The sequence below is a fragment of the Vanellus vanellus genome (genome assembly GCF_965231255.1).
Source record: "Vanellus vanellus genome assembly, chromosome: 7".
In the NCBI taxonomy this organism is placed as follows: domain Eukaryota; kingdom Metazoa; phylum Chordata; class Aves; order Charadriiformes; family Charadriidae; genus Vanellus; species Vanellus vanellus.
The window spans coordinates 16,365,795-16,390,012 of record NC_138912.1 but is presented as its reverse complement, the minus strand read 5'-3'; the positions used below and the strand labels follow the sequence as shown (position 1 = coordinate 16,390,012).

The 24,218-nt window shown below is 58.1% G+C and overlaps 3 protein-coding genes across 3 annotated transcripts in view; 2 read left to right on the top strand and 1 right to left on the bottom strand.

The window, feature by feature from the left end:
* Window positions 1–747: 747 nt before the first annotated feature.
* On the top strand, window positions 748–11,339 carry LOC309674393 (prominin-1-A-like; the record flags this gene model as incomplete). Its single annotated transcript, XM_082486417.1, has 24 exons — window positions 748–877; window positions 2,106–2,167; window positions 2,401–2,606; window positions 3,039–3,159; window positions 3,295–3,358; window positions 3,738–3,827; window positions 4,104–4,294; window positions 4,386–4,460; window positions 4,792–4,855; window positions 5,114–5,273; window positions 5,541–5,693; window positions 6,169–6,292; window positions 6,451–6,542; window positions 6,759–6,843; window positions 6,958–7,101; window positions 7,366–7,437; window positions 7,648–7,737; window positions 7,869–7,922; window positions 8,280–8,360; window positions 8,678–8,746; window positions 8,843–8,932; window positions 9,194–9,306; window positions 10,554–10,571; window positions 10,966–11,339. 24 exons carry the CDS (start codon window positions 748–750, stop codon window positions 11,015–11,017), a joined length of 2,400 nt encoding a protein of 799 aa, XP_082342543.1. The 3' UTR covers window positions 11,018–11,339.
* A 2,335-nt stretch (window positions 11,340–13,674) lies between these two features.
* On the bottom strand, window positions 13,675–17,371 carry HPS6 (HPS6 biogenesis of lysosomal organelles complex 2 subunit 3). Its single transcript, XM_082486207.1, has one exon. It carries the CDS (start codon window positions 17,318–17,320, stop codon window positions 14,861–14,863), a length of 2,460 nt encoding a protein of 819 aa, XP_082342333.1. The 5' UTR covers window positions 17,321–17,371; the 3' UTR covers window positions 13,675–14,860.
* An 806-nt stretch (window positions 17,372–18,177) lies between these two features.
* The window catches only part of ARMH3 (armadillo like helical domain containing 3), a 129,781-nt gene continuing 123,740 nt past the window's right edge, over window positions 18,178–24,218 (top strand). The window contains exon 1 of the mRNA XM_082486574.1: window positions 18,178–18,189. The gene's annotated coding sequence lies outside the window, so the exon portion shown is untranslated. The remainder of the gene's footprint in view (window positions 18,190–24,218) is intronic.

Sequence of the window (24,218 nt, the reverse complement as noted above, 5' to 3'; positions counted from 1 at the left end):
TTTAAAATGCAAAACCTGGTTCTGTGGCCAGAGGTGGTTTGCGCTGAAACTGTGGCTGGCCCAGTGCACCCCATCCCGAAGGGATGCCGCCGGTGCTGGGGTGCAGCAGGCAGGATGGCTGCCCTCAGGGTAACCATGGAGCTCCCGGCTCGTGGGTTGGGGCAGGAGGAAACCAGAAAGGGCACCGGAGCTGTGAGGAGGGCAAGGAGAGGGGGTTCTCACCAGTGTCGGGGTCGGGGTGGGTTGGTGGTGACCCTGACCTAGGTACGGAGAGGTGGCTTGGGGTTTCCGGGTGCCAGGGGGTGGCAGGGGCAGGGTGGGGCGATGTCGGCATCACCACCTTCCCTGGCAAGTGGCTTTTCAGCAATTGCAGCTGAAACTTAAACAAACCATAAAGCTGGGGCACTGGCACTGGGCGGCTGCACCCTGCGACAGACGTGGGTGTGCAGAGGTGTCAGAGGACAGGGTAAGTGCTTCATCTCCGCTTCATCCTCCACAGCCCCTCTGGTCCCTCGTGGTCACCTCCTGCCTGGGCCCCCACCCTGCTGCTCCTGGGACTCCCCATCCCTCCTCTGTGCTCTCCCACAGCTCTTTCCTTCTGGGCAGGACCTGGCAGGTGCTTGATTTTTTTCTCCCCGCATTTCCTGCTTGGAGGCAAGAGGCAGGGCAGGCCGGGTGGCCCTGCACCCCGACGACACTGACACCGACAGCCCCTCTCTGCCCCAGGCATCCGCCGGAGCCGCCACGATGGAGCTGGGGAACATGTCACAGCCGGTGTACGGTCCTGGCCTCGAGGCACCGGAGAGCAGCACACCGGGCCTGGTGGGGATGGTGCACGGCTTCCTGCGGCTGGTGCAGCCCAACGCCCTGCCCATAGGTGGGTGCACGATGGTGGGGGGCTGGCGATGGGGTGGGGGATCTGCTGGGTTGACCCTGAGCCCTCCTGCACTGGTGACTGTCCATTTAATTGATGGGGTATTGGGTTATGGGGGGAGGAGGGGGCAGGAAATGGAGTGGGGTCTCTGAGGACTGCCAGCTGTGTCCTGCCCGTGTCCCATCCCAACTGTGCAGTAGTCTCAGGTGGGGCCCAGGACAGGCTTTGGTGGCAGTGCCACCTTGCAGAGTCCTGCCCCATCCTCCCTCCAGGTATCTTCATCCCAGGCCCCAACGAAAGGTGCAGAGCAAACCCTGCGCTGCCTGCGAGTTTGTGGGGTCCTTGCCTGCCTTGCAGCCCCTCTGGGCTTGCAGGTGACAAGGCATGCTTAGGCAGGACCCGACTTGGGGCCACCAAAAGCAGTGTGTCCCAGCACCAGCACCCGCATGGCAGCGCTGCAGGCACCCCCTGCGCAGCGCTCTGCTTGCCAGTGCTCGCCCTCCCTCCTTCACCTCCGAGGGGATGTGCTGCTGGCACAGCTCTGCCCCAAAGTCAGCATGGGTGACGCCAGGACCCTGCGGCTGCGTGATGGCCCCAGTGCAAGGGCTGCCCACTGCGGGCACCACTGTGGCTGCTGGTGCTTGTGCTTCCTCCTTTGCTGGGCTCAGCCCCTGCTCACCAGTGACCTGCAGGCAAATGTGCGGCTGGCAAACAATGCAATGGATTTGTGGCCTTGTTCGTGTCACACAGATACCGGGGTTCAATTGCACGGCACCGTGCGCCAGCACGGCTTGTAATGAGGCCATGGTGCATGGCCAGGGCGAGTCTTGGGACCGAACAAGGCAGGGTGGCGGGGGGGCTTTACCCCAGCTGGCAGTGCTGCAGGAGGGCAGCCTAAGAGCAGCCAAGGTGGTTGTTGGAGCATCCCCTACCAAGCCTACCCCTGGTGCCCTCTGGGGCGAGGACCCCCTTGCTCTATGAACCCCTGAAAGCGCGGGGGCTGGCAGCCCTTTTCCTGGGTGCAAAAGGGCTGTGTGACATGATGGCTGGGGAGGGACAGCTAGAAGGGAGAAACATGCCATGTACTCACAGCTGCCCTGAGCTGCAGTGCTGGAGGTGATGCCTGGTGCTGGGGGCCCCTCTCTGGGGTGAGCAGGGTATGGGGCTCTCCTTGGAGACCCCCCCATGACCCAGCATCTGCTCACAGCTGTCTCTGCTCCTTGTCCCCCAGAACTTATTGCAGACTTTGGGCAGTCCCAGAATGAGGAGGCCATCGGGGAGCAAGTCCAGGAGGTGAGCAGGCAGCCAGGGACAGGAGCTGGCAGCCCCAGACCACCATGGGCTGGGGGATGCTGGTGGGTGCTGCTCTGAGGCTGAGCCTCAGGTGCTGGGCAGCAGCAAGGGAAGACGTGCAACCCCTGGGGGGGGCACCCATCCTGCCCCATGGGGGTCTGAACAGGACCCTCAGAGCTGGGGACCCTTCAGAGGCACCGGCGTTATGCTGCATCTCATTCTTCCCCTCCCAGCTGCTGCTCTACGAACTGGGCTTCCTCGTCTGCATGGCCATCGGGCTCCTCTTCATCATCCTCGTGCCCCTGGTGGGATGCTGCTTCTGCTGCTGCCGCTGCTGCGGGAACTGCGGGGGCCGCATGTACCAGAAGCAGAGCCGGCGGATGGGCTGCCGGCGCCGGGCGCTGTGGGCCTCCGTCCTGCTGGTCTCAGCTCTCCTCCTGTGAGTCCGCTGGCTGGGAGGCTCCGGATGGGACCCGAGGGCGGGTGGAAACGTCGGGGCTTGGCGGCCGTGCCAGGAAGCTGCCATTGTTCACAGGAGCAGATCCCAGCACGGCGGGACAAAGGAGAGGAAGCAGCGGCGGTGGGGAGCTGGCCCCGGGGGGCTGCACATTGGCGCGGTGCAGGACCTTCCCGGCAGCTTCGCTGTGGGGAAATGTGGGGGCATCAGGCACAGGGCTCCCCCGTGCCTCAGTTTCCCGTGTCCCTCCTCTCTGGTCCCTTGGGGGTGTGCAGGGCACTCGCTGGGATGCTCTGGAAGGGTGTGCTCCGGACCCTGCAGCCTGGGGGCGGGGCGGGTGGGTTCGGAGGGTCCTGGGAGGGAGCATCAGGATGGAGGTCCCCGTGCACTGACCCTGCCACCCTTCCCTTGCAGGGCTGGTGATGTCTGTGCCTTCATCAGCAATACCCGCATCTCCCAGGCTGTGTGGGGCGCCTTCCCCAATGTCAACAACACCCTGGAAAACTTCCGCACCTACCTGGCCTCCATCCCCAAGGTACGCCTGGTCCTCCCGCCCCGGCTGGGGTGCCTGATGGGGGGCAAAGAGCCCCCCTGGGGAAGAGTGACAATGGGGCTGGAGGCAGGGAAGGGTCATCACCCCTGCACTGACACCCCATCTCTGTCCCTGCAGCAAATCAATTTTATCATCGATGAGAGTGACGTGCCGCTGGGCCACACCAACCGCAGCCTCCAGGGTGAGGGTGTGCAGCGGGGGGGGGGCCTGGGGGTGCTTGGGATGTGGGGGCGGCTGGGGGTGTTGCAGGTGGTTGCTGACCTTGGGGGCCACTGGGCTGGTTCTCACAGAGATGTCTAAAGGGAGTGGGTTTGGGGGCTCCTCCAGGCTCCAGCTCCTGCTTTTCTCCATTCAGGCTCATCTCTGGGAGGGTGATACAGGTGTTAACAGGGCGGGAGGGGTCCCCTCTGCCCACCTTGCTTGGAGGGTGGGTATGGGATGGGGTCCTGGGGAGGGGTCAGTGGTTTTGGCAGCTCCCCTGCAAGCCTCGGGCTGTTCAGAGCAGCCTGGTCCCACTGCCGGGATCCCATCATTGACCATCGTCTCTCTCGTCTCCACAGACATCGGACCAAACCTCGGTGGCATGATCATCTTGGGCATCAGAAACAGCACCGATGGTGCTCTGGGATCCCTCCAGAGCCTCTTGCAAGGTAGCGGCCCCATCCCTGGGGGGCCAGCAGGGCCTTGGAGGAGGTCTAGGGGGATGCTGGGGCAGGTGCATGCCTGGGGGGGGCTCCAGCAGGATTGGGTAAGGGCCCCAGGAAGGGAGGTCCACCCAGCCACTCCAGCCTGGGGCAAATGCTGGGATTTTGAGGGGGGGTGCCCCCCCATTGCATTTTTGGATGGGTCCCCAAGGCTCAGCTGGGTGAGGACATGCCGCCACCGCGCTGGCAGGACGATGCCTCGAGCCCCCGCTATCTCCCCAGGGATGGAGATGCTGGCGGCCACCTTCAGCAGCATCGCGGGCGCTCGCTCGTACCTCGAAGGGCTGCAGAGCAACTACAGCCAGCGGCTGGCCAACCTGCGGGACAACCTCAACCAGACCCTGCAGCAGTGTGGCCGCCCCTGCGGCAGCGTGTCCCTGGACGGCCTCGCCTTCAGCGCCAACTTCAGCAGGGTGAGGAGGGGTATGGTGCGGGGCCAGGGCCCCCCCCGCAGCCCCTTCCCCGGCCCCCCGCAGCCCCCTCACCCCAGGGTCTCCCCCGCAGATCCCCAGTGTGGAGAAGCAGCTGAAGGCACTGGATGATGTGTCTGGCTCCAACATAATGGCTGATTTAGAGGAGGTAAGGGGTGTCCCGTCCCCCCCAGCACCCAGGCGCAGGGCTGGGTGCTCCTGGCGCTGCTGGGGCTGTGCTGCGAGGGGGTGGCTTGGGAAGAGCCCCAACAGGAGTTAATTGCTGTAACGTGGAGGGATGTGCTCATCGGAGGTCTGCCTCAGCCGGAGCCCACCCGCTGTCCCCGCTGCTGCTGGGCACTGGCACGGTCAGGGCTGGGTGCCGGGGGGGAGCCCAGCTGTCCTGTGCCACCAGGATCTGGGGATGGAGGGCATGTGTTGCTCAGCCCTGGGCTGTGAGCAGGGACGTGAGCTGTATGCTGTGCCTCCCCCGGACGCAGGTTAACAGCACACTGGAGATGACCCCTGCCAAGGTGCAAGAGCAGTGCCAGAACGTGGTGACAAGTAAGCAGAGCTTTGTGCCCTGTGTGCTGAATTCTCCCTCTCCCAGGGCTCTATATTCCCTTCTCGTGCCATCCTTGCCGGGACACCTCCCCTGCTGCCACCCCACTGTCCCCATGTGCTATCATGCTGATGCCATCCTTGACCAAAGCCAGCCCCTTCCCATCCTCTCCCAGCCCCTGCTGCCCCAGGCTCACCCGCCTCAGTTGTGCAGGAGCTGGGCAGCAGTTCCCAGCACCAACCTGTCCCCATCCCCTGCAGAGACCCAGGACCAGCTGGGCCTCATCAGGCAGGAGATCAAGAGCTTGCAGGAGCAATTGCTGCTCCAGGATGTGGACGAGAATGTCGGGGCCATTGTGGGCAATGCCACATTGGTGCTGGAGCAGTACAGGGAACCGATCATCAACTTGGATGGGTTCAGGTAGGTGAGGGGTTGCTGCATCCCCCTGTTCCCTTGTCAGGAGAGGCTCAGGCTCTCGATCCTCCAGTTGCTGGAGCTGGGAGCTTACTCAGTGGTGGGGCTGCGGGCGCAGGGTAGCCAGAGCTGTGCCTTGCAGCCACCCGTGCCCCTTCTTAGCGAGGGTACTCGGGGGCTTTTTCCTCCTCAAGGAGGCAGCTGGTGGGATGCTGGGCGCTGCTCACCGTGCCGGGTCCTGCTGTCTGACTCCTGCCTCTCCTCTTGCCCCAGGTGGAGAATCTGTGTCCTCCTGTGCTGCATGGTGCTGCTGGTGGTCCTCTGCAATGTCGTCGGGCTGCTGCTGGGGCCCCTGGGGTTGAAAGAAAGCACACTGCCCACGCAGCGCAGCAGCCTCTCCAATGCCGGCGGGAACTTCTTCATGGCGTGAGGCTCCCTCGGCTGCCGAGGACGCACGTGGGAGTGGTGGGATGAGTGGGCAGGGCTGGCCTGGGGATGCTCAAGCTCCTAAATCATCAGATTTCTATGGCTTAATGGCCTGGCCCACGGCAACTCACCATGCAGATGGTAAAGGCGAGGGTAGAACATGGTGCCGGTGAAAGGCATTCAAGCGGAGCCTGTTCACCCCTTGCCGTCAGGGGCCCTGTCAGTGCATGGGTGGTCCTGTGGCCCCACGGGTGGGTGGTGGCTTGCAAAGCTGGGGGAAGGCCCAGGGTACAGCCTAGCTGTGCTGCAGGGGGGGGAAAGCAGAGCAGAGACGTGCTTGTGGGAATGGTGGTGCTTCCCAGCGCTGCTGGGGGAGAGAAGGGATGTGCAGGCTCTGGGCTCTGCGAGCTGGAGCTGCTATCATCAACACTGGGGCATGGGGCCTCAGGTGCTGATGGTGTCTCTGTCCTGGCAGAGGGGTCGGCTTCAGCTTCATCTTCTCCTGGCTGCTGATGCTGCTGGTGCTGATCACCTTTGTGCTGGGGGGGAACATCTACATGCTGGTCTGCGAGTCCTGGCGCAGCCAGCAGCTCTTCCAGGTGAGCTCCCCGTGGGGAGATACCCCTGCCCGGAGCCACTGCCACCTTTCTGAGGGCTGCTGGAAGAGCGGAGGCAGCACTGGCTGGTTTGGGATGCTCTTGCCAGGTGTCCTGCCCTGCACTGTGTCTAGTTTCTTCATCTCTTCCCTTGCTCTCAGCTCCTGGACACCCCTGGCCTGATTCCTGGCTTCAACCTGTCAGAGCTGCTGGGCCAGGAGGGCGGCACAGCAAACTTCTCAGAGATGTACAGGTGGGTCCCAGTTCCAGCGCTGTGTCTTTGGGGAGGGGTACAGCTGCTCAGCACCCTCGGATGCTCCCCGGGATGGGGGCAGCTTGTCCTGGCTGCGGGCAGGTACCAATGCCAGGGAAGGAGTGAGGTGTGACTTACCTGCATGGGTGAGGACATGCTTCTGGGAGGGGGTGGCCCTCGGCTGCCCGTTTTCAGCCCTATGCCCCCCTCCTGCAGGCAGTGCCAGCAAGACGCTGCCCTGTGGCAAATGCTGCACCTGGATGAGAGCGTGTCCCTGGATGAGCTCTTGAACATCAGCCAGGTGAGCGCCGGGGTGCCATGTTCTGGGGCGCAGAGCTGGGGGCACAGGGCTGGCACTGAGGGGACAGTGAGGAGCCGGCGTTGTGCCCCATCATGGCTCTCCTTGCTCTGGCAGTACACAGAAGAGATCTCCACAGCCTTTGAGAAGGTGAACATCACCCTGAGCCCCATCACCCTCCTCAGCCAGAGCCAGAGAGACTTGCTGCTGAACACCAGCCGGGCTGGGCAGCCCCCCGACTTCACCCACACCCTGGAGCAGGTGGGCTGGGGGCAGCCTGGTGTTGGGATGGGGGTGTGTGTCCAGATGTGTGTTGAGGGGGTCCATTGCCCCCTCCCCTTTGCTGCTGTGGGAGTCCCACCACAGGCTCCTAGGGTGTCACCTGCCATCCATGTCACCCCTTGGGGCAAGCGGGCACCTCCTCCACCCAGGAGGCCCTGGCTCCACTCTGCCCTGCAGGGATAGGGTACAGCCCCCCGTGAGCCCCATTCCCCATTCTTATGGCTCTGTCTCCGCTTTTTCCAGCTGGAACAGAACATGACCAAGGGAAGCCTCCTGGATCTGGCCACGGCGCTGGAGCAGCTGGCAGGCAAAGCGGTGAGAGACCATGGCACCCTGGGGCCGTGGCCACCCTGTCCCCAAAGTCACTGGCTGTGGAGTCTCCTCCGCAGACCTGCCTGGGTGCCGAGGGGAGGTGAGGCCCTTCACTCTTGCCCAGCGCTTTTCTCCAGCCCGGCCCCCTATCAGGTGGCTGTGGTGGGGCAGGGACCCCATGCCAGGGGACACTGCTGACTGCAGCTCCTCCAGGATGTGAACGTGAAAGAGGAACTGAAGGCTGATGCTCGCAATCTGAGGGCACTGGACAAGGAGATGAAGATGAGCTTCTCTGAGCCGCTGGTGAGCAATGCTGGGGTGGAGAAGGTCCTGGGGGTGCTGGCTTGGGCTCCCCCAGAGCTCAGAGCCTGCTGGTGAGGTCTTGGCTGAGCCGTGGGGTCTGTGCCTCTGACCCCCCCTCTCTCCATCTCCAGCAAAACCTGAAGGAGAACATCCACTCGGTGCAGAGCAGGGCTGACATGCTCAAGGTAAGCTGCACAAGGGGGGCTCCTGGGTGCACCCCAGTGCAGGACACCCTGCAAAGCACCCTTGAGGTCCTGCAGTGGAGATGGTGGGGGCTAGCCTGCAGTCTGGGGGGCTTGTGGCTGCTGTGGGACTCCCCAGGTATACACTGTAGGAGCTGCTCATGGGACAGAGGGAGGGGACCTGCTCCATGGACCCGGTCAGGCACAGGCTCCCTCCACCCGAGGCACCACCAGCGTATGACTGCTGGGGACACCACAGCTCAGAGACACTGTGCCCCAGGGATTGCTGCCAGGCAGGGTGGGGGAGATGCGGGCACCCCACGTTCCCCATCACACTGCTAAGAGCACCTTTTGCCCCAGGCACAGACAGACGTTGCGCTGGACAAAGCCAGCAAAACCCAGGAGTTTCTGGAGAGGGAGACGGCAAACATCATCAAGAACGTAAGTTTGCCTTGCCCTGCTGCTGGGTCACATGGTGGGGATGTCACCGGACTCCCATGCCAAGACCTCCCTCTGTGCAGGGATGCCAAACAATGTCTGGCTGCTTGTCCTGCCCTGTTGTCTTCCCCAGAGGTCCCCTGTACCCCTCCCTGGGTGCCCCCTCCCCTTATGGCACCCCAGACAAAGGTCACAGGTGGGGCTTGCAGCCCCATTTCTGCTGGGTTGAGGGGGTCTGACAGCCTTGATCTTGACATGGAGGGGACATGGGGCATGGAGTGGGCTGGGAGCATCTCCACTCTCTGCTTGCCTGCCCCCAGGAGACATGGGCCTTCCTGGAGGAGCTGTTTGACTTACTTGAGACCTACATCTCCTGGGCCAAGAGCAGGGTGAGTTGAGCCTTTCTCAGTGGGGTAGAGGGAAAGGGAGGATGAGCTGCAGCGTTTTGAGGACACTGACATGTCCTGTCCGCACCATGTCCCCAGCTGACGGAAGACGTGGCACGTTGCAAGCCCATAGCTCAGACCCTGGATAATGTGGAGGCCATCACCTGCAACTACATCCTGGACTCTCTGGTGAGTCGGACAGCAGTGTGTGGGGTGACATGTGCATGGGGTAGCAATGAGGTCACCTTGTCCCCTTCATGCATAGGATGAGGGGTACCTATCTCTGTCTTGAGCAAGCAGGGCTCAGCATCTCCCTGGTGGATTGCTGTGACTAAGAGCAAAAGCCAGGATGCGAGAAGGAGTGGGTGGATGGTCTCTGGGGGGACCTGGGAGCGAAAGAGGCTCTCTCAGTCATTGTCTGGGCCCTGATGGCTCTCCCCCCACACCCAGAACGCCTTCTGGTTCAGCCTGGGCTGGTGCACCATCTTCCTGCTGCCCAGCATCATCCTGGCCGTCAGACTCGCCAAGTTTTACCGCCGCATGGACATTGCTGATGTCTACAGGTGAGGAGCTGCTCGCCCCCTGCAACCATGCTGGGTCTGGGGTCCCCCCCGCGCACTGCAAACCGCACCTTCATGTGCCCCATGGCAGCCTGTGGGGCTGATCCTACAGTAACGTGGGCTGGGAGGTGGTTTGAGACTTTTCAGCCTCCAAGAATGGAGATATTTTGGATAAGATCCTGGCTCTGCCTGCTCTGCAACCCTGCTTTGGGCAGTTGAAGGTGCATGCGACCCCCCTTGGAGAAAGCAGCCCAGCTTGCCTGGCAGGGCTGCAGCCCCCAGCCTGGCTCGGGGGTCTGCCACCTCACTCGCTCCGCTTTGCACCATTTTTTGTGCACTGCACAGCTGGATGCTGCGCAGAACGCGACACACTGCGTGGTAGGCGGCGTTGCCACGAGGGTGCAGTGCTCGCTTGCACACCCACGGCCGTTGGCACCCCAGGGCTGCCCCCCAGCCCTCTGGGGCCCTTTCCCCATCCCTCTGGGGACCTCTGACATCGCCACTGCCAGCGCAGCCGCAACCCCTGAAGGGTAGTGAGCGGTTTCCAGTTGGATTTCCAAAACTGCTGAGGACTACAGCTTGGCCTTGCGGTGCAGACAGTCTGCTGGGGGTTCCCCTGCTCCAGCCCCCCACTGCCACCCCTCTGCTCCGGGGCTGCAGCTGCCTGGGGGAGCCGGGGTTTGCAGCACCCCCATGCCCATCGCGGCCCCAGCCAGCCTTCCTCCCCCTGCCTGCCCCACTCCTCCTCACTCCGTGCCCCAGCTCTCCCGGGATCCATGCTGGGGTTGTACGTGGTGTGTGCGGGACGTGGCACAGAGCCGGGCTATGCCCTGCCCGCAGCATGCCTGGGGTCCTCAGTGGTGGTCCCGGTGCCTTTCACTTCCCCCTGCAGCCGGCGGCTGAGCTGGCTGGAGACGAGGGCTCAGCTGCCAGGAGAACTTGGGGGAACTGAAATCCTGGCACGGGGGAGCTGTGTGCCACTGGGCGGGGGAGTGTGGGGACCAGCACCACCTGTCCCGGGGAAGGAGCAGTGATGCTCTGGGGGCAGCAATTGTTGGGGGGGCAGCAGGAGCCCGTGCTCTGTGTCCAGATGGGGCAACTGGGATGGAGGGGAGCACAGCTCCCTGCAGCCTCCTGCATCCTCTTTGTGTGCCCCGGGGGAGACCTTGTCCCACCAGGAGGTGCTGGGCTGTCCCAGGAGTCATCTTGTTGACCCACTGACACTGTCATCTCTTTCTTCTCCCCTCCAGGAATGAAGTCTTGGAGATGTAAGTAGTAGTGCCAGGTCCTTCTGTGGGGTGGCGGGGCAGCTCCTATGGCATGTGGGAGGACAGGGCACAGAGGGAGGGGGTGAGGAGGGGAACAGGGCAAATGCAGGGCAAGGGGGGTGCTGGTACCAGGGGAGGACTGGGAAGGTGGGACCTGTGCAGCATAGACTGTTCTGGGGTCCCCCCATCATCTTCCCACACTCCTAAGTTTGGGGGTGCTGCTGCTCCCATCCTCCCCCGAGCTGGTGGGGTGTGTGTGTTAAGTCTCCATACCTTCTTTCCTGGAGCGCTGGGTGATAGGAGTAGGATGACGTTTGGCCATCCCAGCGCATCCTGGGCTGGCCCTTACTCCCCTCTGTGGCTGTGGGTGACATAGGTGACCTTGGTTTTGCAGGCCACCTGCATTCAACTTCTACAAAATCCCCCGGCCGTCCACGAGGCATTAGCCTGGACACAGAGGAGACGGACACGGCTGCTCCATCTGCTGCCCCTTCTCCCTGGGTGCTGAGGAGCAGGTTGGAACCCCCGGCTGAAACCCCCTCCCCAATTCCCATTATGTGACGATGCCCTGGTGTGTGTGGGGGGGCTGCCCTTTGCACTGACCTAGGTGGGACTTCACACCCCCCCCCCCACACCAGACCCCATGGGCTCAGGGCAGCTTGTGCTGCCGGCCAGCAGGAACCTGCTCACCCAGGCCCCTCGCTTGAAAAATGCGACTATTTATTTTTGCAGGGAGCTTGACTCTTTCCAAGGCTGTGATTTTTGGTGTCAAACAATAAATGGGGTGTTTGTGTGCACTGCAGGTATATGGCTGTGCTCCTCATGGCTGGCTGTGATGGAAGGCTGCAGGGGTAGGAGCAGGGAGGAATTCCCACTGCTGGCATAAGCTGGGGCTGTGCCTGGGACTAGAGGGCTCTTGCTGGGGTCCCCAGGCATGCTCTGCCCACAGCCAGGTCTTGGGAGTCCTGACCCAGCCCATGGGTCAATGCAGAGCCAGTGCTCAGCATCACTGGGGCTGGGAGATGTTCCCCTCACCGGGCAGCCCTTTGCACCTGTGGCTGGATGGGCGTCAGGTCCTTCCCTGGGAAAAGCCATGCCAAAAGCCTCCTGCCTGCCGGTGACCCTGCTACGTGTCATCTGTGGATTTACAGTTAGTTTATAGGGTGCCTAGAGCCCACATCTCCCTCCCTCTACTGGGTATGGTGGCATGGAGACTTTCAGTGTCCGCCTCTTGCATGTCCCACACTGCTGCATGGCATGGATGGGCACGGTGAGAGCTGCATGCGCAGATAAGCCAAGGGCAACTTGGTCTGCAGCTGCGGTGGGGCGAGTGGAGGTGTTGCTCCCTGGTGCAAGCAGAGGGACCATCCCAAAAGCCAGGTCAGGCGTAGGGGACGTACGTGAGCCACTTGACTCATTTCCTCCGTTGCAAATTCCAAGCCTCTCTGGAGTGAGCGACGGGGCTGAGCTGGCCAGCTCACCCTCTGCTACGTGCATCTGCTTTATCGCTTTTTCCATTTGCCTTCAGATCTTCTAATCGCTATTTTTTCCTTCAGGCGTTATCTGAAGCTGCACCAGCCTCACCTCCTGCTATCTCCCCCCAGCACCCATCCTGACCACAGAGAGTCCCGTGCCTGCCTATCACCCAGCTGAATCTGTCCTGTGTGGTGGCTCAGCCCCTGCTCCCCCCAGGAATGCCCACCCTTTCTGGTCCTTGGGGCGGGATTTCCCAGCACCCCCTTGGAGAGCATTTATTAGCCGTTTTGTTTCCGCTTGCTCTGCTTTTGCTCTCCCCCACCCTCAACCATTCACCCTCCTGAGTTGTGACCGTTTTCTGCTTGTCTAGGGGCCACTTGCAGAGGTTTCCATCCCCGAGCCCCAGGCTGTCCCCACTGCACAGCGTTCCCCACTTCCTCTTCCCTTGTTGTGCCTCGGGGATGCTGGCCCGTGCAGGGCTGCTGCTGCCTTCAGCTTCCGCTCGCTGGCTTTGTGGGCAGCGCTCCTTCCCCGCTCCCCTCTCTGCTCAGCCTCCAGCTGCAGCCTTTCCCCTCCGCAGAGCTACTGCTGGAAGGCAGAGAGCTTGGCCCTCCTTGTTCGCGATGTCACTGTGCCCACCTGCATCCAAGCCCAGCCCTGGCAATGAAAATCTCCCCCCGCCCCCAAATTACCACACAGCCTTTGCCAAAGCATGGGGCTTGCTCTCAGCAGCGCCCCAGTCAGTGCTGCCCCAGGGCAGCATCCCAGTCCCTGGAGCTGTGGCTGTGAGAGGGGCCTGGGTCCATGCTCCTCCTCTTGAGCAGCCCTGGGAGGCAGGTGAGAGCAGCGTCAGATGGGACACAGCTAAAGCGCCCCACGGTTTCAGCACAAGGTCCACCATAGGAAGGTCTCATTGATAGCCAGCCAGCCTCTAGAGAACCGTTGCAGCAGTTCCTCTTCCCCTTTGCCAGACGTTTTTTCCACCACAGGGACTTTCTGCAGCCGAGCCCTTGTCTGGGGGAGGCTCCACCACATCTTTGCAGTGGTTTGACAAACCACAATCCCTCCAACAGCAGCTCTGCTGCTGCATGCCCAGGGCAGCAGACACCCACAGGGGCCAGCCTGGTGCTCCCTGTTGCTGGTTTTCCAGCCCAGGAACAAAAAGACAAGTTGTTGCTCTTGAGAAAAAATTCTCCCTTCCTCAACCTTATTTTGGGCCCAGCCACAACTCCCCCAAAAAGAAGCCCAAATGGCCTTTGGGGGTTGTTTGTGGCACCAAGCAGCTGCAGAGGGAGCAGAGCCCAGGTAGGTCGCCTTGCTCCCAGCAAGGTGTGGGTTGGCCTTTGCCAAACCGTGCACTGCCTGGGATGGCCCTTCTGGGATGGTTACCCGCCTGCTGGTGCAGACTCCTGCCTCCATGGCTTTGTAGTAGTAAAGGGCCAAGCACCATGGCAGGAATGGGCTGTGCAGGCAGAGCTGGATCTTAGAGCCCAGCACGTACCAGCAGTGAGCCATGCTGGGCAGTACCACGGCAAGTTGAGCTTGGCCACTTTTCACCAGAAGCAGAACGAAACCGCCCTCCTCCTGAGGGTGTGCATCCTCACAACATCTACCACTGCCCCAGCACTGCTTTAGGAACTTTTATTTTTAAAAGGAGTCTGTGTTCCACACTTAACCCCACTCGGAAGAGGACAAATGCAGGTGAATGCCCCCATCCCAGCCAGGCTCTGCCAGCCCAGCAAGGAAAGAGACAGCTCCTTCACACCACAGCCCCATATGCAGGGGCAAAGCCACGGCCGGGGTCCCTCTCCTGGAGGAGGGGACCAGGCAGTGAGCACCGGAGAGAGGCTGGAACCTGGATCTTCCTGCATGACTGCTCTCAAGTTACACTGACTTTGCAAACAGAGGCACAATATGAGCCAGACAACCCTGACAAAGCCCCTTTGTGTGCTAAGGGCAAAGGTAGAGGAGATGGGAACAGAGGGCCTGAGCGTCCTGCAGCATAATCTAAGCTTCCACAAAGGAAAGGGAGAGGCAGGGCCAGCCCCAAGCTCAGGCAGGCTGCTGCCAGCTTCTCAGCTCAGAAGAGTTCGGGTACTGTCTGGGATAGAGAGATAAGGGAATTAGGCTGCTCTCTTCAGCTAAGTAGCTGCAATCAGTCACAGCTACAGGACTGATCCCAGAGGAATTGCAGTGAGACAGTGTGTGGAGTGCTGCAGCTGCCAGTGCGTCTGCTGGGACCTCCAGTACCACGGGGCTGTGCCACACTGGCATTTAGCATCTGACTGAATCCAAAACAGCAGGACTCCGTGACCCTACTGCAAGAAACATGCCCAGTTTCTCACAGGCAGAGAGCTCGGATGCACCACCCAACCCACTGAGCTGGGAATGAGGGGGGAGGGGGGGGGGAAAGACCGTGCGTGTCCCTGCCCACCACTCCATCACCACTTTTAGAGGATCAGGGAAGTTATAAAGGAGCCAAGCAAACCGAAACCAAAGTGCTTTGAGCAGGGAGCAGTTCTGTAGTCCTGTAGTGCAGCCAGCGCTGTCATCTGCAAATGCACCTGGCATTTGCTCCTCCACTGGGGCACACGCAATTGCACTTGCTAGAAATAACCAGAAAGCCTGTCCTGGCTTCAGATGAGATCCCCCAAACCCAGCCACCCAATGGACTCCTCGAGACACTGCTGCAGGGAGGCTTCAGAAAGGGGCAGGCTTCCGTACTGCCAGGCAGGGCAGGATTTCCTGGGGTGGATGTAGCTTTCCCCTCCTCGTGCACTCAAGGCTTGGGATCCCATTGTGCTTCCCCCACCTCATACCGTGTCACCCTGTACCAGCGCAGAGGGGGAGGAAGTCCTTGCCACGGGTGGCTGAGGGGCGTTATCGGCCGATGCTTTTGAGGGGATCTTGTGCTCTCGGGGTGGGGTGGGAGGGGGGAAGGTGGGGCTCTGCAAGGCATCCGAGTACATCTCGTCCTGGACACAGGGACGCTGCACAACCCTTTGCAGCAGTGGCTTGAGCAAGCCTACAGTCAGCTGGTTCCCCTCGCTGGAGAAGGGCACTGGGTCCTCCTGGGAGCAAGGGAGATGCTGCAGGACCATGGTGAGGATGTCTGAGGCAGTGAGTTCAGCGGGGCACAGCGGCCACAGCGTGTCCAGATAAGGGTCCAGCTCCCGGTGCTGGGCAAACTCTGCCAGCAGCATGGTGAATATCTCCTTGTTAAGCAAGGGGCTGAGCTTGGAGAACTTCTCTGCCACCTCTACCACCCGCTGCCACCGCTTCAGGCAGATGAGAAGGTGCAGAGCTTGCAGCACTGCCTTAGGCCTCTTGCTGCAGAGCAGCAGTTCGAGCTCCATCTCATCATCTGCCTCGCTACGCTTGTTCTTCCTGGCCAGTACTCCCAGTGCTCTCTTGTACAGCGGCACCCGGCCCTCTGGGCCCTCCTTGCTGCTGTATGCCCAAGAGATGCTAACATACTGCTGGGTGAGCTCCACAAAACTGGGCAGCCATTTGGGTTTGAATCTCAGGAAGGAGGCGCAGATGAGCTCAAAGAGTGGGACCACCCCATTCTGACCCACCTCCTCCTGCTGTGGCCCTCCCAGGACCTTCTTCCATACCTCTGGGGTGGCCCTGGCTACCAAGAGGCCATCCCCATTCTGCTGCAGCTGCAGGCAGCTCCTCGTGGCCTTCCAGGCAGCCTTGGGGAAGGAGGCAAAGATGGAGTTCAGGTAGGCCAAGTTGTCCTTGTCCATGTCAGAGTGCAGAACACGGCTGACCTCCTGCTCCACCAGTTCCTCGCAGTAGCTTTCCACTTCACTCTCTGGGGCACACACCACACAGGTCTTGAGGAGCTCCAAGCTCATGTAGCTCTGCAGCTCCAGGCTCATTGTGCTCAACAGCTTGGCATAAGTGTCCTGGAGGCCTTGGGCCGGCTTCTGCTTCTGGCAGAGGCTGTGCTGCAGGATGGTAGCGAGGGCCACAGGAGCCTGGAACGTACCACCTTTCTTCAACTTCTCCACTGTCAGCTTGGAGCTGCTGAGGCTCCTCCTTTGATAGTATCTGCAGGCCTCCTCAAACACCATCTCCACCAGGCACGGCTCCGGTCTGCTGCTGTCCTCAGGTTTAGAAAAGCTAAAGCTGTATATGCCAGTCTGAGTGAGGAGCTGGATGCTGTCCTCCTCTCCCGGGGACTCCAGGAAATGCACCTCTTTCATGCTCAGGATTTTCTTTTCTATGAGCCTTCCACTGTTCTGGTCGACAAGGTACAGGACCCCAGCCAGCACGCAGGCCAGGATGGTGCCAAAGGTCTTAAGCTGGACAGGACTTCCTTGGGCCAGGGACCCCCCCTCCAGGTCAAAGATATGCCTCTGTGTCCCATCTGGCTCCAGCATGTTCACAGCACCCTTCCTGCTCACAATCAGCAGACCCCCACTGTTGGACACAGCAGAGGTGTGAATGTCCAGAGGTGCCAAACATGAGAGAAGACCCACAGAACCAAGCAGCATCTTCCTGAAGTCTGACTCGTTGCTGGAACGCAGCACTTTGCTGTGGACAAAGCCTGCAGAGGGGGCTGTGATGGTGAGCTTTGCCTTCTCAGGATGCCAGATGAGAAGGAATTTGGAAGTGGTGGCAAAGCTGGCAGTGGCAGGCACCAGGAAGATGTCTTGTGGGGAGGCCAGAACCTGGTACTCAGGGCTGTTGTGCAGGACTATCCTTAGGGTGCCCAGCCGCACGCCTTGCTCCCCCACCTCCAGAGCCCGGGTGCAGACACAGAACCTGAAGGCACACTTGCTCATGTCTGAGTGGGCATCCAGGGGAGGCCTCTCCTCACACCACACCAGGGTGGCTCCCTGGCTGCACACGGACACGATTCGTGCCCGGGCACCCTGGCAGAGCTCCAATGTCTGCAGCAGCTGCCAGCCCACAGCCACCACAAAGTGCCAGACCTCGGTCCTGCCGTGTTCCCACACAAGGGCCAGTGCCCAGGAGCCCAATGTCACAGGGCTCTGCAGGAAGAGCAGTCCCACAAGAGCCGTCTGGGGCTGTTGCCAGTTCCTCTCCAGGTCGGCTCCACTGATGCTGTGGCGCTGGAAGGCCATGACTTGGGGCAGAGGGGGTGGCCGCCTCTTCTGCAGGACCAAAAGGTGCTGCCCATCGGGGCTGGACTGGATGTGGCTGGGCTCTTCTCCCTGGCACAGCAGCTCCTGCAGCCAGTGGCCTCGGCTGAAGTCACTGAAGTCGGAGATCTGCCGCAGCATCCCAGCTCGCTTCATCTTGGGGCGCCTGCCCTGGTCACCGAGAGCATACACCAGGGCGAGCAGGAGTACGGAGCTCCTGCCGCCACGGAGTTCCACACACAACCCCCCCCAGCCCCTCTCCCTCGTTCCCCAGGGCTTCTGAAGACCCTCCGACCCCCAGGGACTCCCCGGGCACCCTCCTCCCCCGGCGAACGGGTTCCGCGGGGACCACCCCCCGAGGTATCTGCCGCGCCCTCTCCTCCCCGGACATCCACCTCCACCCGGGGAGAGTCCCCGCTGCCCGCCGCCCCAGGCACCCGCAGCGCTCCCCTCGTCCCTGCCCCGTCCCGTCCCGCCGGGACCCCACGGGGCCTACCTGCCGCGGCGCGGCGGCTGCCTGCCGGGGCCGGGGCGCCCCTCCGCCGGGGCCGGGCCGGCGGCAGCTCGGCAGGACGCGGCGCTGCGCAATCACGAGGCGGCGGCGGCGGCGGCAGCAGCAGCAGGCTTCCGGGCGGAGCCGCGCCGCGCCGGCCCGGGCCGCCCCTCTCCTACTTCCGTCGCCGGTGCGGGGAGGGCGGCGGGGCCGTGGCCCAGGGGCGGCCTGCGAGGCCTCGCAGGCGGAGGGGCCATTTTTTACCGGGGGGGGGGGGGCGGTGCGTGAGGGGGGTGCGTCAGTCTCCTCGAGGAGAGGCGAGCTCCGTCCGGGCCGGGGAGGAGTCTTCCCGCCGCTGCCTACAGGAGAAGGCGGAGAACCGGCGGGCGGCGAGGCCCGGCGCTGACAGCGCCCCCCACACACCCCCGAGTGCCGGCGGCGCTAGGACCGCGCGGCGCGGGACCCTTCAAAGCGCATGCGCGGGGCGGCCGGCGGCGCCTGCGCAGTGGGGAGGGGAACGTCTCGCCCGCAGGTAAGTGCTGGGGATCGGGGGGGCGAAGCGGCCCCCCCACCCCGCCGGGCTAGGCCACGCCCCCTCCGCCCCTCCAGGGCGGTGGCCCGGGCCCGGGCCCGGGGCGGGGGGGCCGGCACCGGCCACCGGGGGCTCCGCCGCCTTCGGGGGATGTGGGTGTCTCCCCGCCGGGCGGGGACGCTGTCGGCCACCAGAGGCCTCGCCGGGCACCGTCTCCCGGTGGCTGGGGAGGGGGGTCCGCCGTTAGCCACCCCGGGGTGCCCGGCAGGCCCGGCTCTCAGAGGGAGCCTCCCCCGGCCGTTGGGCAGCCGGTGTTGGTAGCACCTTGTCGGGGGAGGGGCTCAACCTGCTTTGCCGCAGTCCCTCCCGCCGTCCGGTGGCCCCGGGTGTGTCAGGGCCCCTCGTTGCCCGGCCGGCCTTGCCCGAGGCCTGGTCGCCTCTTGGAAGCCTCGGGGGGTGGTTGTGCCCAAGTCCGTCGCTGCAGGAGGTGTGGGCCCCGTCCCCGCCTGCCCGCAGCGCGGCTGCCGGCGGTAATAACGCCTCGCCACCGCCTCGGGTGCCTCGCAGCGGGGCTGCCCTGCCTGGGGGGGGCCTGGCAGCGGGCTGGGGTTGCCCTCTGGTTCGGCTGCTCATGGGCCACAGCGTCAGCTGGCTGCTGAAGTGGTTTGGCCGCAAGAAAAGAAGAAGCAGGACATACTCTTTTATCATTGATCATTCTAATTGTCTGGTTTACCTCACAGTCTTATAGGCACTTGTATCGGCAAAGCAAAGGGGAGCAGTAAACAGTGATAAAGGAGTGGGAACTCTTTACTTTTTATTATGCTGAAGGCAGCGGCAGCTTGCTACATAAGCAAACTTGCAGCCTCAGTCGGAACCCTGTTGCGTATGTCGCTGTAAGAAAGTTTGCTCTTAAGCAGAGACTGTAATCTGAATATATGATGAGAGCCAATTCGGGCTGAGCAGGTGGGTGGAATATGCAAAGCAATAAGATAATTTGGATCATTGCGATACGTGGTGATTGCAGTTCGCCAGCTGTTTGAGCTCTAGTAGGAAGTGTGACAAAAATTTTTAAGAGGCATTTCATGGGGTGGGGGGAAAGGACATCAGTTTGGTTTTCCAATAATAATAGCGTAATCCTCTGTCTGTGTCACTTAGGGCAGTTTTTGCTGTGTGCAAAGAGACTCTGCAGGCGGGGTATATACAGCGCAAAAACATTAAACAGTTATTGGCTAGCATGCACAAAAGAAACAGTGAGGCTTTAATGAGTTGCTAGGCCGGGCATTCATCTGCTCACCACCCCTGCTAACACAACAGGCAGCTGCCCAGACATCCCTCAGGAGGGGAAGGGTCAGCCTCTGCTGCTCAAAGTTGCTGAGTTGCTATATTTTGGCTCCCTGTTTGTTGTTTTTTTTTTTTTTAATTAATTTTTTTGTTTGGTTGGTTGGGTTTTTTCTTCTGTTTTAGGATCTTATACCTTTTTATGCTTGTGTTTTTCCTCCTGGGTGCTTGCGCTACTAATGGTCCATATCTCAAAAATGTTACCTCACTGCAACTCTACCTTTCTTATCTTGTCGTGGCTCTACTGTGCAGCTTTTTAGAACACAGCAGCTTCCTCAGAAGTTGGAGCCAAGGTCATGCAGCTGCGCTGTATTCAGCATAGGCCTTGGATCCACACTGACAGCTGAAGCTCTGGGAAGAGGGCAGGGGAAGGTTACAGGGAGTGTTTTTCTTCAAAAGGACATCTGAAAAGGTCTCCGAGTGGCATGAGCTTTTAGGTAGGAGTGTAGAGACAGTGCAGGATATTTCATGGTAAACTAGGTGGGATGGATTCTGAAAAGCTTGAAAAGTGAAAACACAGAGACTGACACGAGAGGGCTGGGCATTGTACCTAGGAACACAGAAAGGAAGTGTGATGAAATGAAAAAATTAATTTGGAAAACCAGTGTGAACAGATGGAGGTGGAAGCATGTGACGCTTGTCTAGATGGACTTGACAGGAAGAAGCTTAACTAGTTGGTGGTGTGAAGTTGATGGATTGGGTGTTATTTTAACTGGACAGATAGAAATGAAAGGCAATTATGGATGAAATGTTAAAAATGTAGCTTGGATGTTATTCTTTTATATCATTGCTAAAGCAGGTGTACTGGGAGGCACTCTGTGGCTGCATCTGCGTTAGGAAGCTGCTTTTCCTGTTTTTCAAGGGGGAGAAAATAGGTCAGTAGTGGTGTGGTTTTAGATTGTACTGTGTAAAAGCACATACACCGCTACTGCTCTGAGCGGGATGGAGGGACTTGCTAGTAAAAATGCATATACTGGGACTGTGCTGGAGATTATGTTGCTTGGTACTGCAGAAGAAGAAGTAGGATCTCTGTGGGTTTTTGTCCCACAAGTATATTTCTTGTTATATGGTGCATGAAGGCACCTGGAAATTCGGCCAGATTGATCCAAGACTTGTGGGCTGCAAGTGTTACTGTTTCCCTTGCTGGTGGGTTGAGCACCTTACAGTTGTAAAGGAAGGTACAGTCTGGGCAGTTTTCACTCTAGTGGACAATATACAAATAAGGTTGTAAAGAATGGATGAAATATAAAAGCAGTGTAGACCTACTGGCATGAACCATAACCACCAATGCAAGAGTTGGCAGAACATAAACTGCAAAAGGGCTTCTAGCAGGAATTTGATCATGATGATTGCTAAAGCCTTGACAAAATCTAGTCCAATGTGTTCCTCCTCTCTCTGTTTTCACTAGTGGTCTGCCAGGCTGCTGGTGGGTGGCCCTGGGGCTTTTACTACTGGAGCTTGAACTGAGTCAAGGCACTATTTATGCACTGTGATTCATAAACTCTTGTGCTGGGTGCAGATTGTCTATTGCTTCCTGTGATGGATGAGTGCTGGAACCTGTGTTTTAACTGCCCGTTGCTCAGGTCCAATATTGACTCTGCAGATTCATCATGTGGATTAAGTGCAAGCTTTTCCTGGACCTTCACTGAAGATTTTAATGACTACTTGGCTTATAGCCAATTGCTTTAGAAGCTTTAGGTTAACTTTTAGGCAGGGGTTTATCCTTCTCTGTTCCATGATTGAGATGACTTTTGAACAACTTTCCTTTAGACTTGAGTGACATACCTGCAAAATACCTTGAAAGGCAAAGTGTGATCACACTGGGTCCCAAGGGCGTGCAGTTGGTGGTGGGGGCAATTACTAGCCTTGCAATATTTAAACAAATGAGTCAAATCTTAGTAGCAGTGGCAAGTCAAGGGATATTGGATTCTAAAAGGAAGAGTATTTCAGTTCTTATTCAGAGTCTTTATAAATATTGATTGAGGTCCAGGACTTTGGCATTAACAAACTAATATAGATCACATCATTTGCTCTTTCAGATAGGGAATAAATGCTTTGCCAAGTATGTCAATATGTGAAAATACCATTTTGTCATCTGTTTGTTTTCTTTTTATTTAGCCAAGAAGTGTTACAGTGTATTTTTTTGAGGGGTCCACACTGAGAAAAAAAATACACTTATTCATGTTTGGTTGTATGTGGTGGTTGGGTATATGCATCTGTAATCTTGAAAACTTTCAGGTTTGTTAACGTAGGCAATTAAATGCAAAACAGTGCTTGATGGGCTGCATGCAAGATCACAGAAGTTACAAGCCTTGGATCCTGATGTCATTATAGTGAAGATGCACATTAGTGTTATGTTTGCTACAGTAGTGTTTTTGCTATTATAAGACGATCTATAGAATAATAAAAAGTCTGTACAGGAGCCGAGAGGCATCATGGAGCAGCCGCAGTTTTCAATGTGCACAAGTCTGAGTAAACCTCAGACTCAAAATGTCAGGTTCATTTTCCCTGTGGATATTCTAATGAAAATCTAACAGAGATGTGTTCATCTGAATGTCACATGTTTGGTTGGAATCTCTGCTATGGGTTCTGGAATGAAGTGGAAAGGAGGTGGATGTGCTCATCCCTTTCTTCCTGACTGGATCAGCTGACCCTGGGGTTGATGATAGATAAAGCCAGAGTCTGCCTGAACTGTCTGCCATGGCTTTTATCTTCCTGCCTTTGAGCTGCCAAGACTCATGCTCTGTCGAGGTTTCTTTTAGTTCCAGATGAAGCATCTTGGATCTGCTGCACAGCAAAGTACTTGCTGTTCTAAAAATCCACGTGTGTATACTGCTTTTGGCCCTGAGGGGTAGTTCTCCTGTGCAGTCAGTGACTATGGCAGGATTCACTTAGCAGCATGTGTTAATGGGACTGACCTATTGACAGAATAAATTATCCATTTGAACCTAAAATGTGGAAGATGCACTGATGCTTTTTAAATGTGATGTGTTTAAAGGATAATTGTTAACTTTATTCAGTGTCGTTGTTTTCCTAAGCTGTCACCACATCCTGATAATTTGACATCTCTACAACTTATAAATGTTTTGTGCCTTTAACTGTTGTTTTCTGCAGCTGCCTAGAAGATCCCCATTAGCAAACTGCAGTTTCCTGTTTCTGTCTTTATGACATCTAGAAAATGTAATTGCATAAAGTGAAAAGAAAAAGCCATTTGTACATCATAGGTCATGAAACAAGCACAGCCTAATGAAGCATTGGCATGAAAGGCGACTTTACTTTTCTCCCCTTGCTCCTCCATATGCTCATTTGTAGAATAACAAATTATAAACAAGAACATTATTTAATCCTTGCCCCTAGCAGTCTTCTTTGTATGTGCTCTGTGCAGCTTTGGTTGAGAGAATATGAATCCCAAATCCCATTTTGACAGAGACTAGAATTTTCACATGACCATGCAATCTCTGATGCTCGCCCCACATCAAGCCACGTTTGTGTCTTGTGGGATTTAGATTTTTCTGTCTTTCTGGAAATGTAGGAAAAGTGCTAAAACACAGCTTTCAAAGTTCAGGGACTAAGCAGATCGTATTGATCCCCTCCCATTCACGTACACATTTGATATGAGAACGCTGACCTAGAAGCACTGAGAGTTGGTTTATTAGTTTTGACATTGGGATTCATTAGCCGTAATTCAATTAGAAGCACACTGATGGATGTGTTTGTATGCGGGGGCTGGCAGCTGCTTTAGGTTCAGAAACTTACAATTCTAGTTGGGAAATTGTTTTGTGCAATCTTGGTTAAGATTTGTATTGCTAGGCTAAAAGTGACATCGTTCTTGATTTGGTTTTTAATAGATTTCTCTCTGTTTCCAATTATGTTTCTAATTAGAATAATGTCTTATTTCCCATGACAGTTTAAAAATAATGCAAACTCTGTAAAAGAGAAGCTATCAAGATGATTGAATAATGTTTTCTTTTTCGTTTGTTAGACTGAAACCTTTTTCTGTCTTAATTGGGTATGTAGACCTACTAGGCTACAGGAATCATTTACAGGAGGTTGAGATGCAGTAGTTGCTAAGCTTGGGCCTGTTTCCATTCTCACCCCAGCACGCACATCAGCCCGTAACCAGCAGGCTGTACATATTCCCTTCCTAGTGGGAAGAGAGAACGCCTCTCCCCCTTTTTATATAAATCTCAGCTTATCAGGTGTGAGATCTGCTGCTCTCTGTCCTACCTTCTGCTTCCCCACCCAGGCAAATCTCCTGCCTTTTGCACCTGGAATAGGGTCTTCTGAAACAGCAGTGTTTCTCCAGCCTCAAAGATGTTTTCCTGCTGTTTGGAACTGAGATTTATGGCTCAAGGGATGGACGTCTGAATAACCTCCTCTGGGAGCCTGAGAGTCCTAGTTGAGAACATAGTTGTAGTCTCAATCAAAAGCTGTCTGCGGTGGAAAGAATGTAGAAGAGATCTGGAACTGGCATTCAGTAGTTGCTGGAACCTGTTCTTTGAGGGAAAGACAGATCTAAACGTGCTGTGGTTGTGAAAAGGGTTCAGGCAGCTTGAGGTGGAGGCTAAATCCAAAGCTGTGTCTGTGGCTGCCAGCTCAGAAAGCTCTGGGGTCTGAGATGCTGACTGCAGTGAACTTAGCTCTGTGTGCATAATTTACCATGGCTGAGTGCAGCTGCCATAAGAGTCTGC

Bases quoted from the DNA above. Each gene is read 5' to 3' on its own strand.
- HPS6 (XM_082486207.1), bottom strand. From the start codon at position 17,320: ATGAAGCGAGCTGGGATGCTGCGGCAGATCTCCGACTTCAGTGACTTC.